At 43.8% G+C, this 17,567-nt stretch overlaps 2 protein-coding genes across 6 annotated transcripts in view; one reads left to right on the top strand and one right to left on the bottom strand.

Annotated features, from left to right (window-relative positions):
• PAK5 (p21 (RAC1) activated kinase 5) overlaps positions 1-17,567 on the bottom strand; it is a 167,118-nt gene that overhangs the window by 146,863 nt on the left and 2,688 nt on the right. The gene's annotated exons all lie outside the window — the stretch shown is intronic.
• Positions 1,469-15,838, top strand: LOC104909536 (D-beta-hydroxybutyrate dehydrogenase, mitochondrial-like). 2 transcript variants are annotated; one of them, XM_085218963.1, is made up of 4 exons: positions 1,469-2,076; positions 9,242-9,394; positions 11,903-12,033; positions 14,814-15,838. In XM_085218963.1, exons 1-4 carry the CDS (start codon positions 1,737-1,739, stop codon positions 15,159-15,161), a joined length of 972 nt encoding a protein of 323 aa, XP_085075089.1. In that variant the 5' UTR covers positions 1,469-1,736; the 3' UTR covers positions 15,162-15,838. The 2 variants fall into 2 exon arrangements, with proteins under 2 accessions (XP_085075089.1, XP_085075088.1); XM_085218962.1 differs by lacking the exon at positions 9,242-9,394 and having other exon boundaries at positions 1,608-2,076.

The raw sequence follows: 17,567 nt of genomic DNA, 5'->3' as shown, positions 1-17,567 counted from the left end.
TAAAACTGAGAGGTTAGTTGGGTTACCTTTTATTTTCCAGGAGATTACTTTTGGCACTGCCTGTGATCTTTGTGTTACTAACAGGACAAGAAAGCTGTGAGAGCAGAGGCTAGCAGATGCAAAAGAGAGCTGGGTAGGAGGTACGGAGGAGGAAAATCTGGAACACCTCTCCATCTTTTTATGCTGCAGGGAACCAGACAGGGAAACTGGCGGGAGGACAGATGGTTATCAACTCATGATTTTGAGGGTTGCATAATATTTTTTTAATGTAAAGACAATGCTTTGTGACTCAGGGTTACGGAAGAACAAGTGATTTTCTGAAAGCTAAAAAAGGGCAGCATCTCCTAGCGTGCTGGAGCACTATCAGCACCACTCAGGATGGTATCTAGACATCTTATCTTGAGTTTAAACATTCCACCCCCTTCCTTGTGCCTTTCCAAGATACTTGAGGCTCTAAGTCCTATTACGCGATGCCCACTGGGGACTTGAACAGTGCAGAAGAGACCACACAGAACAATTTAAAGCCTAAGCAAATATAGGCAGATCAGCAGCTGACAAGAGTAAAGAAACCACTGCTTAATCAAATGACTCCTATAGCACTCAGGGACCTTTGCTCAGCAGTGTCTAACTGTCCTTTCAGCCTGCAGTAAACAGAAACAGAGACTCCACCAAGGAGTACCTACAGGCACCTGACATCACACAGCAGGCACAGACATGGGCCATAGCAAACCACATTGATTTAGGAGGACAGCTATAGCATAATATAGAAGATGGATTAAAAATTCCCATCTCATGGATCTCGAAATACTGAAGATGCTTTTATTTCATGCCGTATGACCGAAGTCTTCTGCAGTGACGGAAATCAGGTAGGGGAGAAGCAGAGCTGTCTGTGGTAGCTTTGTGCTGGGATTAACAGAATCATAGTGTTGTTAAGATTGGAAAAGATCTCTAGGATCATCTAGTCCGACCATCGACCACAAAACCATGTCTCTCAGTGCCTAAGTTTCTTGAACACCTCCAGGGACGGTGACTCCACCACCACTCTTTACAACCTATTCCAATGCACTACCACTTTTCCTGAGAAGAAATTTTCCCTACTATCCAACCTGAACCTCCTCGGGAGTAACTTAAGGCCATTACCTCTCATCCTATCACTGTTACCTGGGAGATGAGGCTGACCCTCACCTCACCACAACCTTCTTTCAGGCAGTTGTAGAAAGCAATTATGTCTTTCCTGTCCATCCTCTTCTCCAGAATGAACAATCCAAGTTCCCTGAGCTGCTCCCATAAGATTTGTGCTCCAGACCCTTCACAGCTTCCCTTCTCTGGACACACTCCAGGGCCTCAGTGTCTTCCAAGGCAGAGCAGGGCCCAAAACTGAACAAAGTACTAAAGATGTGGCCTCACCAGTGCAGTACAGAGGGACAATTACCTCCCTGCTGCTGCTGGCTGCACTATTTCTGAGACAAGCCAGGCTACCACTCGGCACAATCCAACCCGTTTCTGACTCGCGCATTGCGCTGCCTCAAAGCAAGCAGGAAGCCCGAGATGGGGAATTTGCCGTCCTCCCGCGGCGGTTGGCGGGCGCGCAGCTCGGCAGGTCGCACCGCCAAGCGCCGGGCTTCCCCGGGCCGCCGGCCGGCAGGGGCGGTGCCTGCGGCCACCGGGGAGGGGTAGCGGGGGCCGGCAGCCGCCCTCCAGCTCCGCGGGTCCGCGAGACACGGCGGCGGGGCGGTATGTGGGCCGCGGCCCCTCTCCTACTGTTGCTGCTGCTGCCGCTGCCGCTGCTGGCGCGCCGGTGGCGGCGGGAGGCGGCCGCGCTGGAGCCAGCCGGCCGGGCCGTGCTCATCACCGGCTGCGACAGCGGCTTCGGGCACCTGCTGGCGCTGCGCCTGCACCGCCTCGGCTTCACCGTGTTCGCCGGTTGCCTCCGCCCCGGCGGCGAGGGGGCGCGGCGGCTGGAGCGAGAGGCGGCGGCGGACGCCGGGCGGATGCGCGTCCTGCGGCTCGATGTCACCCGAGGGCGCGACGTGCTGGCCGCCAAGGAGCTGGTGCTCAGCCACCTGCCCGAGCGAGGTGAGCGGCGGCGCGGCGCGGCGGGAGCCCCGCTCCGTGGCCGGCGGGCGGCCTCCATCGGGCGGCGGGAGGGGCGGCAGGCCGGAGGACATCGAGCGGCCGCGGGGCTCGGAGGGCTGCCGGCGCGGCTGCCCGAGCGCTGCGAGGGAGCGCGGCTATTAGCGGTGCTAACTGCAGTTACTACCAGCGGTAATGACAACGGTTTGCGTTAAAAAACCGGTGCCCCTTGTGAAGCGGTACACAAACCGGAGGCCGTAGCCCCGAACGATACCGAAGCACGCACACGTGGGCGGGAGGTGGGTGCGCGTCCCTTGTGCGGCAGCTGAGGACATCGCCGGCGGCAGGGCTGCCCCGGGAAACCCTCTGCAGGTGTCTGCAGACAGAGCTGGGAACCAAAGGGGCATGCACAGGAGGCAGCGGGGAAGGGAGAGATTTCTGTTTTGTGAAAGAGGGAATAAAGAAATGCGGAGGGCAGCTGCTGTGCCTGTCGCTTCTCAGTGCAAGTTGGGATTTGATAAGCTAGTTCACAGAAGGGTCACTTAGAAGGAAATCTGGCAACCGTACACCCTATAGGGAGCACGCTCCAGAGAGAATGGACAGAGTCTACATGGCACAGTAATTGTAAGCAGCATAAATCCCAGTTCATCACCTCAGAAGCTTGACGGTGTGTGCAGAAGGGCCACGTTTACATTGTTTCATAGTTAGGGCTGCCGGGCAGAAAGAGCCAGCCTACTGCTGAGGGGTGCAGGTGGCTCAGCACGCACACCCCCAACTCAAACGATTCCCTCAGTTACAGACCAGCGGTTCCTGCTCATAGCAGAGAGTAAAGCATGCAGAAATAGCTTCACATACGAGGCCTCTGTCTGCCTCATTCATTAGCATCTTGGGAAGGGGACGAAGTGAGAAGTGAAGTAAGAAAAAGCCTCAATGCTGCTCATTAAGTCCATGTATTTATGGTTGATCTTGACCTTATCTGATTAAGAGGCAGAGCCCTCCTCTCTCAGGCTCGTTCCCAAGCTGCAGGCACATCACAGATGGCCCACAAAAGCTCTTACAGGCCAGATGGGGCACAAAGACTGGGTCACCTGAAACTCTGGGTTACAGATAAGTTAATTTATCCTGTAATTCTGGTGGTTCATGCGGCGGTTGTGTTCGTGCAAGCATTCAGACCCTTGAGTCCGCAGCTCAGCATGAACTTGCTGGTTACCCCTGCTGCTTGTAGGCATGTGGACATGCCTTCAGATCAAGGCAGATCTCACCACTTCTTGCAGAAGGGGACACTTGAGCACAGCTGGTGTTGAAATGCAGGTACTGTGCGCCCGCTGCGTACTCAGAGAGGGTTTTTCAGTCAGGCCCTTAGGCCCAAAATGCAGCACTGGGCATGTATACACAAAGCACAGAATTCGTGAAATATTTTCTGTTGCTTTTGGGCTGCAGCAGCATGAGGGTTGTGTTGTAAAGGCAGAAAAGAAAATGTAATTTCATAGAAGCAGATAGAACACACGCCATTTGGGAAAACTCCCAATTATCAAGTAATCTTCCTACATTTGTTAAACAAGAAGGAGCAAAGGAGCTGTTTTAATAGCTAGTGTTAATAGAGCGAATGCCACAAGTTGTCTTCATAATTTATAAAATACAATTATAAAATATTTTTATCTCAAATGTAATGAAACTATGAGGACACTCTACTTATATAGAGTCTTCATTCAAAATATTTCAGAAGGAGTGTTCCTTCTTGGCACCTCTAAAAATAGATATATTTCCTTTGGTAGTTTATAAAAGTAGTTTCAGTGTAACAGTTCAACTCAAGGTTAACTCTTAGGTGAACCATTTTATTTGATAAAGACAATAATTTATTTACATTCGGGCCAAAGATTGTTTCTAATGTGGATTGGTTTTTTTTTTTTTCACTGCAAAGAGAACTCTGAACCATTTCATTTATATTCTGAAATTACCTAGAAGGAGAGAAAAATGTGTGGCTGTGAACACTTCACCTGCTGCCCAGTGGTTCCCAAAGGGTGAGCAGCAAAGGGTGTGCCTTAATGTCCCACTGGAGAAGGAACTCTGCAGTGAGTTTTCCCTAGTGGATCATGGAGCATCTAGGGCCTGCAGCATGAGACTAACCATGATGAAAATCAAGTATGTGTCAGCTATTTGCAGGAAGGAGAACAAAGAGTAGATGGTGAGTCCAGTAGACTGTCTTAAATAGGCATTCGTCAGCAAGAAAATCTGCTTTTTGTTTTTGCACAAACTGTACAAACTGATGCAGAAATGCAGTGAGTGGTGCTGAAGGTAAATCAGTGTGATTTACAACAACAACGGTGAAATCTAAATTAGCTTATTTTAAAAGCTATGAAAGCATTCACCTTTAAAACAGCTACTGGAAGTCCTCTGTATATCTTCTAGTTTGTAAATCCTGCTGAACTCTGCTGCCTCTGCCTTCCCCAGCCTGGGGTAATTCTACTCAAAGAATCCCTGTAGAAACTGAGAGAGAAGCTTTTGTCCCCAGAGTCACTAGGATTTGTTTAGGGACTGTTGCCTCTCTTTTCTTTACTACAGTCAGTCCCATTCAAGTAAAAAAGATTTTAAATATGTCACATTGGCAGGCTAGGATCTAAGTTTAGATCACTAAAATACTCCTGTATCATTCAAAAATGCTCAGAAAGGAATAACGTCATCTACCTCTAGGTTTAATGCAATCCATTTCCAACTAAAACTTTAGAAGATGTATCAAAACAGTGAGAAAGTTAAACAGTTTGCTGGTTTGCTAACTCTCCCAGTACCGACAGAAACATCAGTATTTTGGGGATTTTCTTCTTTTTAAAACCTGATTTCTCATCCTTTTCTATTCTGAGTAGATGCCATTGTGGAAGAGAAGGATATTCGTTTAGGTCCTACCTCTCACTACTAGCTTATCATATACTGTCCTCCACAAATTAAGATTTCCTGTTCGTAGAGTCCTTGCAGTATGTCCCTAGTTCAGTGCCATAGTTCAGCCCAGACATCATACACAAATGGACTTATTCTCACAATGAAGACAACCACAACATAACATTTGGGGGAATGGATGGTGACTCTAGAAGGTACGACACTGAAACTCAGGACTCTCAGTTGACCTGTTACAACAGACACCCTACATTTCCCTCAAGCAGACTGGTTTGCTTCGTCTCTGCATTTTTCAGTAGGAAATTGGCATCACATTCTACTCCATTTGGCTAGTTTCCTTTAGTATTGGGATCATTCATGAAAGAGCCTGCCATTTTTTCAGAGTCCCAATTTAAATAAGAAACTCCAAAGATCAGTGAAATCAAAAATACACATTTGAGTTTTGAAAATTTGGTTGAATTTAGATATCTTCTCTGTGCGGGTGCTTCCATAGACATGTGAACACAGACAGAAATGTGTGTTTTATAAACATACAGCTTGACTGACTTGAACAAGAAGAAAACTTCAGTAAGAGTTTCTGGAAAGAATATCAGGTATCTCTTGAGTCTAAATACAGACTTTGGATACGTGCTTTTTGGCCAGCATGCTTTGAAACAGTAATTATCTGGGACGTTATTTGAGAGCCAGTGTCCTCCTGAAAGCCTCACTAATCTTAAGTTAGGTTTCCTAAAGTGATTCTTTACATCCTCTGCTATCTCTCTTAATCTTTGTCCTCAGAATCCATTTTCTTAATCAGAGATCAGTGAAGATCTCTTTCTGCTTGCCAGTTTATTTCTCTCCTGTCTGCTGTAGTACAGTCTCACACTCCTCTTCCTAAACTATGCCCCAAACTGAGTTCTGTTACGACAGTCTGAGCGGTTTTTGTCTCCAGATCAGCTCCTTTTATTTTGACATGTCTGTGCATGGACACTCTGAGGCAATGTGATGTCTCTTTCCTTCAGCTGTTTTGTTTAATGTAATTTGTGCCCTGTCCTTCTAGGAAGCAGCGAACTGACTGGCTCTAGGTATCAGAGATTCACATCAAGTTCTACCAAGGACCATGCCATTGACATTCTGACCAGAAGTCTTTCAACATAGCACAGATCTTCCCAGGGCTTTTTATGGCCACTATGTTTCTGTATCGCAGACAGCCCCTGGATTTTCCCCAGGAATTCTGTTGTTGAGCATGGGAAGTACTCCCGCATCTGGCTAGTTTTGTAATCATGTCTGATTCTGTGCTGAAAACTGCCACCTGGGATCCCTTCCCTCTGTAGGATCCAGCAAATTGTTATTTGCATGTGACATGCTGTACTTGGGAAACCCTATACAGAATCAGACACCCAGGGAACAGGCGAGAGGAGCCCAGCCATTGGTGTCACTGGAGGGTTCTTGGAGACTTCTTTCCTAGGACTGTATTTCTCAGGTTCCCTGAGCTGCATTTGTACAAAGCAAATGTACAAAATATTTTGTGTGAGGATTACTGCATTAATTCTTACTTCACGTGTTTCAGGAAAGGAAGATGAAAGCTGATTCCAGCAACCTGATTGCAAAGCTATTGCTTTTCATAAGGTAGTCATTGCTTTGAAAGAAAGTGGTGTGTGGCTATAACAAACTGCTCGTTATTCGGGTAGCATTTGGCAAATTGATTCAACCAAAAGAAGTGGCAAGAAGATTTGCAGAATACTTCAGAAATTTTCCCATTTGGAGATGTCAGAATGTTCTGCTGACCAACAGTATGTTTCACTTGAGGGCAAATAAAATACTTTGAGCTGACTCTGAGCAAAGTCTCTTCTTATATTTTAGTCAATCTTTTCCTCAAAAGAGTCTGTTTCAGTTTAATTCAAGCAATTATTTTTTCCCCTTGACTTTGATCTGGCCACTGAAAAGCAAGAAGGAGCTATTATTCTAGAAACTCTCCGTGTTTGTACACATGGGCTAGCCTTACCACAAACCACCTTGGGTCTTTGAGTGCAGAAGGAAAAGCTGGCAAGCAGTTAAAGAGAAAACCTTTACCTTGCAAATTAAATTCTTTATTTCATAGTCCAGAGAAAGAAAATGAATCGCTTAAAGTCCAACGGCTGTATTTCTGAAGACCTCATGAATTCTGGGGTATGTAGAGCAAGTGTTCTTGCAGTGCTTTGCAGGATGTAGTGGCAAAAGCAAAATGACATTTTTGTTTCAGTTAGAAAAGATCAAGGAACAGCTTTGGCAGTGATATCAGACTTCACTTTGGCTTGTGCTTCTTTAAAAATAAACCTGAGTAGAGAGACCTGCACCCTAACCAGATGGAGTATCCAGCTACTCAGTCCATCTGCAGATCACATCACATGCAAGTAGACAAATGTTGACAATTAGCTCTTAGAGGACTCTAATCCAGTGAAACATTCCACAGGGAAGCCAGTCCCATGGGGTTAGTTCCATTTAAGAAAGGGAAATCAAGCCACAGAATGATGGAATGATCTGGGACAACAGAGCAGCAGCAGGGAAAAGAAGGATATGCGGGATGCTAAATTCGAGGGGCTGATTTTTTGGTCCATTTCCTCTCCTCTGTCCTACCAACATCTGGGGCAATGCCAAAGAAGGGAATGCAAAGGACAGGCACAATGAGTAAGACAGAAGACAGTCTGTATCTATGATCATGAGAGAGGTCCAGTGTCAAGGCCTGCTGTGTTATAGACTCCTACATGATGGCCTATTCACTTTGGAGGACAGAATTATTTAAGTTCCATGTGGTAAATGACTGATTTTGAGTGCTTTGCTCTGCAAATGAGACATTCACTGAAATAACTTAGTTTCTTTAAGCACCAAGTTGCATTATGTAGCAAAATAGTGCATATATATTAGGAATGCTTACAGAGCTCTGCTTTCCAAAGTAATTCTAAAAATTGTCTGTTTCAGCTTTAACTTCTTCTGTGAATGAAATCCTGTATTAGCAGTTCCTGGCAGAGCAGTGGGAGGACCAAAATACAATGAAACCATCACAGTAGCTTTGCTGGGGAAGTTCACAAAGAAAAGAACGAAAGGGTTTCTGCAGCACTTTCACCGGGATAATCAAAGGTCCCATCTTTTCCAGCATGGGTACAGGAGGCATCACACATCCCCTCTCTGTCCAGAGGATAGAAGAAGCACTGTTACCCACTTGCCAGAAACCTACACCTGGAGATCATGCAGAAGGCATCAGAATACAATGATTTACCTCAAACAGACATATATAACATCTCTTAAAAATACATCAGCAGAACTAGCAAGGCCAGCAGAAACAAGCTGCAAACTTAGTTATTTATTAGTCCACTCTGAGTACTTCTTAATTACACCCTTGGTCACCCTTGAGATACTCTAAGTTAGGGTCTGAGAACAGAAACAGCAATGCCTACACTTACTGCTTTACCATACATCTGTAGACAAGTGCTCTGTAGGCTAGAACAAGTCAGCGTGGTTTCATCAGCATTTAGTCAGCATGTCAGCTCTAATCTGCGAGCACGGCCACACTTCAGCAAAAAGCATGTCCAACAACCAAGATTCTGAGCGCTGCACAATGCTTGCATGAAATGTTCTGTGGCTTTGGGCTAAAGGGCTTGGTGTAGTTATGTCAGAACAAGCTCTGCTGCCTGTAGAGATCTGCTTGTAAATGCGGAAATCTTACTGCATTTTAGGGGGCTGGGCTTCTACAGCGAGTCCCATTGTTAGGTGGGAATAGAGCTGGCCAAGGCTAAGAAATCCAGAAAACACCGTAGCCACAGACCTTACTGGGCTGCTTTACCCAGTGCTGTGCCTGTGTACCCAGCTGTGTCTGATTTCAGAAGGAACTGAAGCTCAAAATCCTGAAAAAAACATAGGCTCCTAAATTAGTCAGGCTCTTTGAAAATATTACCCCTTAGCCTTTAGACTGCTTAATGTAATTTTCACAAAGCTGCTCATTGCACACAGTGGGATTCAAGTAATTAAAATATCATGATACACTGCATTGGCAGTAATAAGTAGTCTCCCAGATCGTGTTATTCATAAATAACTTAAGGAGACTATAAAGTGAGTGATTATTAAATAGCACTGAGACTTACATTGTCCAGATAGTGGGCAAAATTACATCCCTTCATTAAACAAAACATTCCCACATTTATAAGCGAAAGACAAAAAGATAATGCAACTGAAAAGTTGTTATTCAGCTCACTAGTGTTGTTTGGTTGCCACGGGGTGTTTTTTTCCAGCAAAACATGCTTGCTAAGGTATTTCTCTCCTTTAGGTTTTTGGGGGCTTGTGAACAATGCAGGAATTTCAACATTTGGTGAGACGGGGTGGCTGTCAATGGAGAAATATGAGAAGTTTGCGGATGTGAATCTTCTTGGGAGCATCAGGACAACCCTGGCTTTTCTTCCTCTGATAAGGAAATACAAGGGTAATGCTAATCCACCGTTATTTGAAGTTGTAGAATAATTAGATTACTATAATCAGGGTAATGTAGCAGCTATAAAAGAAGCCTTAATTGTCTTCCACTGAACTGAAATGACAGCTTCCTTCTGTTTGGCCTGAATGATCCTAAGAAGATGGTGAAATCCTAAGAGGAAAAGAACCCTTAAAGATTCTGTCTTTGGAATACACAAGGAAAAAAAACAAACCAAAACAAAAACTGTTTACAAACAATGAATTATCTCAGTATTTGGCTGAAAATAGAGTAAAAAAAATGCTTACGGTAGGTTATGGAGCCCAGGCAACATTTTGTAAGCACTGACAATCAGGAGACAAAGATCCAGTAAACTCCTGTTTAACTTCTTTTATGCAGGCTTTACTGTTTTATTGTGTGGCATTTAGGAGAGGAAGAGTAATCATATAGAGGTGAACTAGAGACATCCAGCTTCCAGTTCCAGGCCCGACAAGATCCTCTCTATGACTTTGGACAGAGAAACCCCACGTATGTGAAACAATGCCATACAGAGATGCATGGTATCAAATGGGATAAATGCTGTAGCATGAACCTCCATATGCATGCACTTTGCCCTTGCTTCTGATGAGAAATGGCTTGAATAGCTCTCTGCAACATTGCAGAATGTCTCAATTGCTTTGCAGTTTGTTCCTTCTCCATCTGCATCTGGGAAACAAAGACACTCTTTTCCTCTCTCCTCGCTTTGCTGAGCTTGTCTATTTCAATTGTAAGCTCTTTAAGGCAAGGATTCCCTCTACTGTGTGTGTACAGCATCAAGCATGGTAGGGCTAGCTCTTGTATGGAATCCCCAGATATCACCGTTACACAAAAAGCTGGTAAGATAAAAGCATCCTCTTTTTTCCTACTTTGCTTCTTTCTGCTTGGTTGCCTTTGACTGATTTTTTGATGGAAGAAAAAAGCAACTTTTAAATACTGCAAGCTGGAAGTTTTTGTAAGAGAATGTGTTATTGCATATACAGTGAGAAACTGCAAATGTCTTACATTGCCATTACATAAGGAGAGATTGATTTCTTTCCTTGATGTCCTGCATACTGCTAAAACTCTATGCTGCTCTAAAGCTCCACGGTAACTCCCAGCATTCTCTTAGGAAAACTGGGTTTCAGTTACCTCAGGCAAAGAGAGAATTTGAACAGTGTGTCCCCCATTCCGGGTGCATGCTCCAAATTGCTTAGTTAATGGACCAAGGAGGGAAAGGTTATCCTACCGTCACTTACACAGAGCCTGTGTCCCAGTGGAAGAGGCTTACTGCCATTTCAGAATGAGCAACCTGTCCAAGAAGAGCTTCAAGATTATTAATACTTGTAAAGGAGGATATTTCCCTTCAGACAAGTACTGAGCATCTAATTCTGAGAGGAACAACATAACTTTTCCTGATGGCGAGGCCAGCTGACGTAGCATCTTCATCAGCAAGCTGGTAGTCATTCTGTCATTACTGGATATGAGACTTAGCCAAGACACTGACTGTAAGAAAGCAGGGGACATAATCCAGAATGACAGATTTCACTGCATTCCCATGATACCCTTTTGATAGCCCAAAAGCCTGTACCATTTGGTCAGATCTGGTGCCCAGATGTTCTCTGCATCTGTGGCAGCAACAGGGATGGTACTCTGTTTTCTAAATTGCTATGAGGACATTCTCTCTCTCACCTCTGATATGAATATATATTTACGCATACATGTACCACATACACACATTTGTTACTATACGATGTGACTGTCTGGTGGATGCTGACAAATAAACAGTGGAATGAGACAACAGCCCAAAGCCTCAAATCAGAACTCTATGCATTTGATGTATGCCTGCCTGCACTTGGTGAGAGTGACAAAAGGAAAGGAAGGCAGCACAGATCATGGAAATCACAGCTGTGTAAGACTGCACACATTTTGTCAAGTCACCTTTCTCTGGTAAAGTTTGTCCCTGTACGATCTGATTAGGGGTTTATATGCACACTTTTAAGCTAGAACTCAGTGCAGAGACGTCATTAGCACAGAATAAATGGTATTAGTAGTCACATAGCCATAAATGATATTTGTAGTCACCTAGTCACCAAAAGGAAAATCATTCACTTCACTCCTCTGTATCCTCCTATTATTAGCGTAGCCTTTTATTACTATTTTTTCAGTCTAAAGATCTTAAGGGAATGCTTTGCTTCCATCTTTTTTCATCTGTTACCTGAGTCAAACGGAATAAGCAGCACATTGGGAATCTGTCATCCTCTGTCTGGTCCAGAGTGTGTCACTAGATGGAAGGAAGCTGCTTGCATGATGGTACCTGCTTTACAGAGCTGAGTGCACAGTTTTGCTGGGACCACAAATTTACACAGCACAGCTTTTACATGTTGCACTGTAAAACAACATCATACTAAATAGTACCTTACTTGCAATTCAGCAGGCTTGGGCAATCAATTCTATTTTAAAGATCAAGAGTGACAAGTTTTGATATTTGCGCTGTTTTCTTTTCAGGACGCATTGTTTTCATGTCCAGCATCATTGCCTATTTTACTCTGGGAAATGGCATTTATTCTATGACCAAGGCGGCTATTGAAAAATTCTGTGATGCTCTAAGACTGGAAATGAAGAAGTTTGGCGTCCAGGTAAGTGATGTAATAAATAGCTGCTCTGTGAAAGTTCCTGCTATTTCAAACACTGTTTTTTGTGTGAGAAAGAGAGAAAATTCACTCCTGAAACTTCCTCCAGAGCTGAAATGCATCATTTAGAGGAAAGGAAGTAAGTAGCTTCTACGAAGAGTACAGGACAATGGTGTGGGGGTGGCCAAGGCAACCAGAACAGGCAAATGGTAAATACTGTCTAATCTTATGCAAAGCAAGCTGCATACATCCATACAAAAGGGATGGCAATAAAAGCTGCTCTCCTGAAGCCATAGATACAGCTTCCCCCTGGAAAGTGGTTCCTCTGTGGCTAATCAGTAGGCTGGAAATAACAGTAGGCAGCAGAGCTGGGTGGTGGTTGCAGCCCTTAGAAGATCTGGGGTAGCATGCCATCTCTGTGACAGTGCTGCAACTTGCACCCTTTCTTCACATCCTCTATAGTGAAAAAACTTTCTGAGACAGGCTTGCCTAAACAGTGCCATGCTTTTAACAATAACTTTTAACAGTACAAAGCAATGGAAACTTTCACAGGCTTGCTTGCAAAAGCAAAGAGCCCAGGTCTGAGAGCTGTGCATCAAAAATGAAGGCTTGTCACCTACCAGAGCTTTTCTCTCCCTTCTCTCACATAAATGCTGAAAAGCTCCTCCCTATATCTGGGAATAGCTACTCCGCAAGAGGCAGTATTCATGCAGAGTAATTTTTTATGCTTTTGACCTAAGAGAAGCTGTAAGAGTGCTCTTAGTGCTGTACCTAAGCAACACTGATGGTGAGACCTGAAGTTTAGATCATGGAGTAGTTTCACAGGGCTTTTTCCTTGGAGTCACTCTACTCTTCTGAATCACTGAAAGCATTCCCTAGAGAGTTTACGTTGGCGTACTCTTTTACATACACAGACTTGGAGCATTGTTCATAAGGTTCCTGTTAAAGAAATTACAGCTATGCTTCTATCAGCTGTCCCTCTTGGATAAATATAAAATGCAAGTGATTTCACACATCCTAATGCCACACAGCATGATGAGGATTTGAACTGATTAGCTGAGGATAATCTCAAATGGATGGAAGAGCTTAGTTTAACAGGTTAACTGCTCTAGTGGCTCTAGGATTTTTGCTGTTCCCCCACCCCTGGAATAACCTCAGCACACAATATAGTAGATCAGGCTGACAAACACTTCCAGAGTATCTATGAGAATTATTTCTCTGTTTCTCACTGCATGCATGGTGCTGGTTGGCCTTTGCCTCAGAATCTACCCTGCAGGGAGCCTGCAGAAGATAAGCTTCCTCTTCTCAGTGCTCCTCTCTCCTGCTCTGCTGCTCCCTTTTTGCTTTCAGGAGGTAACCTTGCCCAGAGGTGGCAAGGAACAGATGGCGCCATGGTTCTGTCCCATTGAACTCTGTCCAGGCAAGCTGGCTACCTACAGGAAACAAAGTGTGTGTCTTCCACTTAGAAAGAAGGCTAAGAAAATGAGGGAAGGGAAAAAAAAAGAAAAAAGAAAAAGCTTAATATCTCCTAGCCAACTTCAATAGCTGCAAGACATGAAGTTTTGAACACCCTTTCTTTAAAATATATGTGGGAATTTTACTATTGACATTACTTTGGCTAATAGTAAGCAATTGGAAGAGTCTAAAGCAAGGGTTCTGAAAGATGCCCTGTGGCAAACCTACCAAAGGCAGCATGAGACATTCCCAGATACGCAGTCTGACTTGGGGCAGTGGGGAGGCTACCTGCACCCCTTCCTGTGGCTTGCTACAGCCTCAGCAGCAGACTGCAGAGCACTGGTGGCTGTGCAGGCTGAGAGGCTGGCATGTGGCAGTGCTGCTGCACCAATGGTAGCCCTTGGCAGATGAGCTGGATGGCAGATTGGGGGCATTAGGGTTACAAATTAACACGGATTTCCAAAGAATGTTTGTCAAATCCTCAAGTCTTTCATATGGCTCAGCACCATTTTTCTTCACCTTGTGTTAAGAGTCTTTAGAAATCAGGTCAGTTAAATGCCATGGAGTTTTGAGTGCTGTACATCTACAGACAGTTTTAACAAGCCAGCTGCTAGCTGAGGTATTCCAGAAAAAGCATGCACATTGGAAGTGCTAAGCTTGCTCTGAAGTTCCCCAGAAGTCAGCAGAACAGCAAAATAATGCATGCAAAGAAAACAGGCTGAGCAGCAAAGAGTTTGTACACTTTGAATTTAAATCTGTGTGCACAGAAATCTGGAAATTTTTAAATCAGTGAGAGCTCCAGAGTAGCACCTCTGGCCTTTTCTGTACTTGTATCGATATACCCATTTCTTTTTATTATCCCCTTGGGGAAAATGGCGTTTCTTTCGCCAGGAATTGCTCATTTCCTTCTGTCCCAAATGGACAAAAAATCACCAACTGCAAGATTTGCCACTGAGAGAAAAATTGCAAGCATTCCACTTCGGAGACATCAAAGTTATACCGAAATTATTTGCCTCATAACTGTCAAAACATTGACACCACTAAGCATTCTATGCAAAGCAAGGATGCACTACTGCATTCAGTGAAGGCATGAACATGTAACAATCAGAGTGAAGTGAGGAAGTCAGAATAAAGCACCTCTGCGATGGCAAATGTTTCATGGGAATACACGTGATTTCAGTAAAGTTTTCAAGGTTGAAATTTCCACAAAGCAGCATTTTCTGGAAGAAATCTGTTCGCAAAGAGCTTTGTATCTGTTTTACTGCATGTGGTATTTAACTGAATTCAGAATGACTGACTGCACTTTGATAAGCTTCACATCTTGCTTTCAGGTCTGTATTATTCAGCCGGGAAATTATGCACGATCTACAAAAATTCAGCCACCAGTCAGTGCCGAAGAGATCTGGAATGAACTCAGCGAAGAGGAAAAGGCAGTTTACAATAAGGAGTACGTTCAGGAGCGGGCAGACTTTTTCAACAACATTCTCAGCAAAGGAAGCACAAATGGCAATGAGGTTGTAGATGCTATGGTAGATGCTCTCATGTCTCCTGCACCCAAGGCACGTTACATGGTAGCAAAGCTTAAGGAAAAAGCACTGGTGTTTGTATGTGCTTTATTCCCAACTGTTGTGATGGATTCTGTTTTGTCTTATGCACTGAGTAAAGTAAAACTTGCATAGCTGACTTTGATACTGTTCAGTGACTCGGCAGTTTGTTAAACTGTCAAAGCAAGGGCTCCATGTAGTGTCCCCGGAAACTGTATGATGACATCAATTAGCTGACAGAAATTTTGGAGGGTATCCCTACTCAGAACTATCACTTGTTTACAGAGGAATACATCATACATTTGTCCAGCAACTGTATTTCTCTCATGGAAAAAGATAGGGCCACTCATGCTGCTCTAGGTATTGCCTAGAAAATTTAATGCAGCTTTTCCTAATGCAGTACCAAATTGCGGCGTTGCAGACGTGACAGAGACGAAATGGAGCATATCCTAAAGGGCAACTCCATATCTGAAATCATTATGACAGAGGTGAAAACATCTTATTTGTAGGAGCCTGAATAGTAATTTATTAGAGGTGATGGGAAGAGGTTAATGGAAAAGTTAGGCATGACTAACAGACTTTGAAATACTTTGAATGGAGATAAGTGGCTTCAGAAAGTTAGGAAGAGCTATGTGAGTAACAAAGTTGTGTTTGTACCAATGGAAACAGTAGCTTGGGTAACTACAGCTCAGTACTTTTTCTGGTATTATGGATAAATGTATAACAAAGCATATGTGTATGGACAATGAAAAATAAGTAGCACATTTCATTTATAACTGAATATTAAATTCTAATAAACTCTATTTATCTAATGTCTGGATTAATCTGTGCATTAACCCAAAATGTAGTCAGAGAGCTGAGACCAAGGCAGTAGGTATCAGTATGCATGCAGTAGCAACTCTTAGCTTAAAAGAACATATTAAGTGTGAAGTTCTGTTTTTGCTACTATTATAGGAATTAAGGTCTGATTGAAAAAAATAAATATCTATTAGCATGAACAGGAAAACCTTGGTAGCCTGCCTACTTCTATGACAGAAATTGAGCACACTGGCTTCATTAGCATTTGCCTACTACCTGCTGTGGAAAAGATTTCTGATTTAGACATTCAGTTTTAAATGTGATTTGGTTGTGGTGTGGCTCAGAATTCTCTACCTACAGGAGCAAAGATCACAGAATTATTGGGACCAGATAAGGTAGATACAGGGCAGCAGCATGAAGCATTAGCCTCCCCTGTGCCAGGTCTCCCATATCAAACCAAAGATTTTTGTGTAATAGTCAGATTTTTGGTCTGAACCATAAATTGCAAGTTGTACCTGGGAAGTCTTTCCTAATGGTTTTGATTAATTACTGAAAAAATTCTCTCTTTCATAGTAGGTAGTTTGCTGTCTGAGTCAAGAGCATGGTGGAGATGAGCAAACAGACTGACTGCTGCAGGTCCTCTCCCAGTAGCACTCAGTGGTAGAACAGCCATCTTGCTGTACCTTTTCTAAACTGTGGAACATTCCATTTCTGTTCCCAAATGCTCAGCTTGTCCCTGCAGGAGGCACTGGTAAGAGGACAAGCCAGGACTCCCAGCCGGGCCTGTCAGCAGCAAGATTACCAGATGGCTATCATCCGCTTTCCTCATTTAACCACAACTGAGCAAGGCCAAGCAAGGAAACAAATGAGGTTTATTCCACTGAACCAACTGATTTTCTGTATAGGAATTCCCCCTGCATGACCCTAGGGATTTCAGCAGCCTCACACTGCTTTGGAACAGGGGTTTCATGCTCTTAAACATTCTTTGTGCAGATTACCCTTCGTTACAGTAAGCAGCACTGAACTCAACAAACAGCTTTGAAATCCAGATGTTTCTCCATCAGGCTCAGAATGCACACAACTCTCCAGTCTCTGCCTCAATAATTTTGCTTTCCATTTAATGTTCACCTTCTATTTGCCTTCCTAAAAGCTGCAGAAATACCTCAGTGTTGCTGAGGGATAGCACCTTCAGAAGAGTTGTCTCCCAGTGACAGACGACATAAGTATTTCCAAATGCAAATTCCTTTTATTTGCTGTGAATGTGGTGAAGCATGTGATCAGTATTTCATTAGCTTCATGTAACATCAGATGAGCAACACTCATTTATTTCTTTGTCTTGCCAACAAAGAACTTGCACCACGTATACCTCACATAGAGTACAGCAACAGGCTGAATGAGAACAGATGAGACAAGTGAAAGCAGTTTATATTTTCACTGCTGCCTAACCCGTCAGTGTGAAAGCTAACTGAAAAAGAGCTACAAAAAGATTATCTTTCGTTCCCCCTAGCTTTTTAATATTATGATCTGAAGATAAAGAACTAATCAAGAGAGAATCAGAGCTTCACTTATTGACAGGCCTGACAAACTCCCACTGAAAATCATCAGGAATTCTCTCATTACATGGGCTTCACAGCGTAGCATTAGACCTAAAAAAAATCAGAGGGAATGACTTCAGAGACCCAAGGCTTAATAGAAAAGAGACTCTCACAAGAAACGGTGATGAAAGGGGTGCAGCATTCCTTT

Source organism: Meleagris gallopavo, chromosome 2 (assembly GCF_905368555.1).
Source record: "Meleagris gallopavo chromosome 2, MGAL_WU_HG_1.1, whole genome shotgun sequence".
Lineage (NCBI taxonomy): Eukaryota > Metazoa > Chordata > Aves > Galliformes > Phasianidae > Meleagris > Meleagris gallopavo.
The sequence above is the reverse complement of the archived record's forward strand: the minus strand, read 5'-3'. Positions and strand labels throughout refer to the sequence as shown.

Coding starts and splice junctions, on each gene's coding strand:
- LOC104909536 (XM_085218963.1), top strand. CDS start 1,737: ATGTGGGCCGCGGCCCCTCTCCTACTGTTGCTGCTGCTGCCGCTGCCG. Junction 9,395..11,902: donor TCTGATAAGGAAATACAAGG/GTAATGCTAATC, acceptor TTTTCTTTTCAG/GACGCATTGTTTTCATGTCC. Junction 12,034..14,813: donor TGAAGAAGTTTGGCGTCCAG/GTAAGTGATGTA, acceptor TCTTGCTTTCAG/GTCTGTATTATTCAGCCGGG.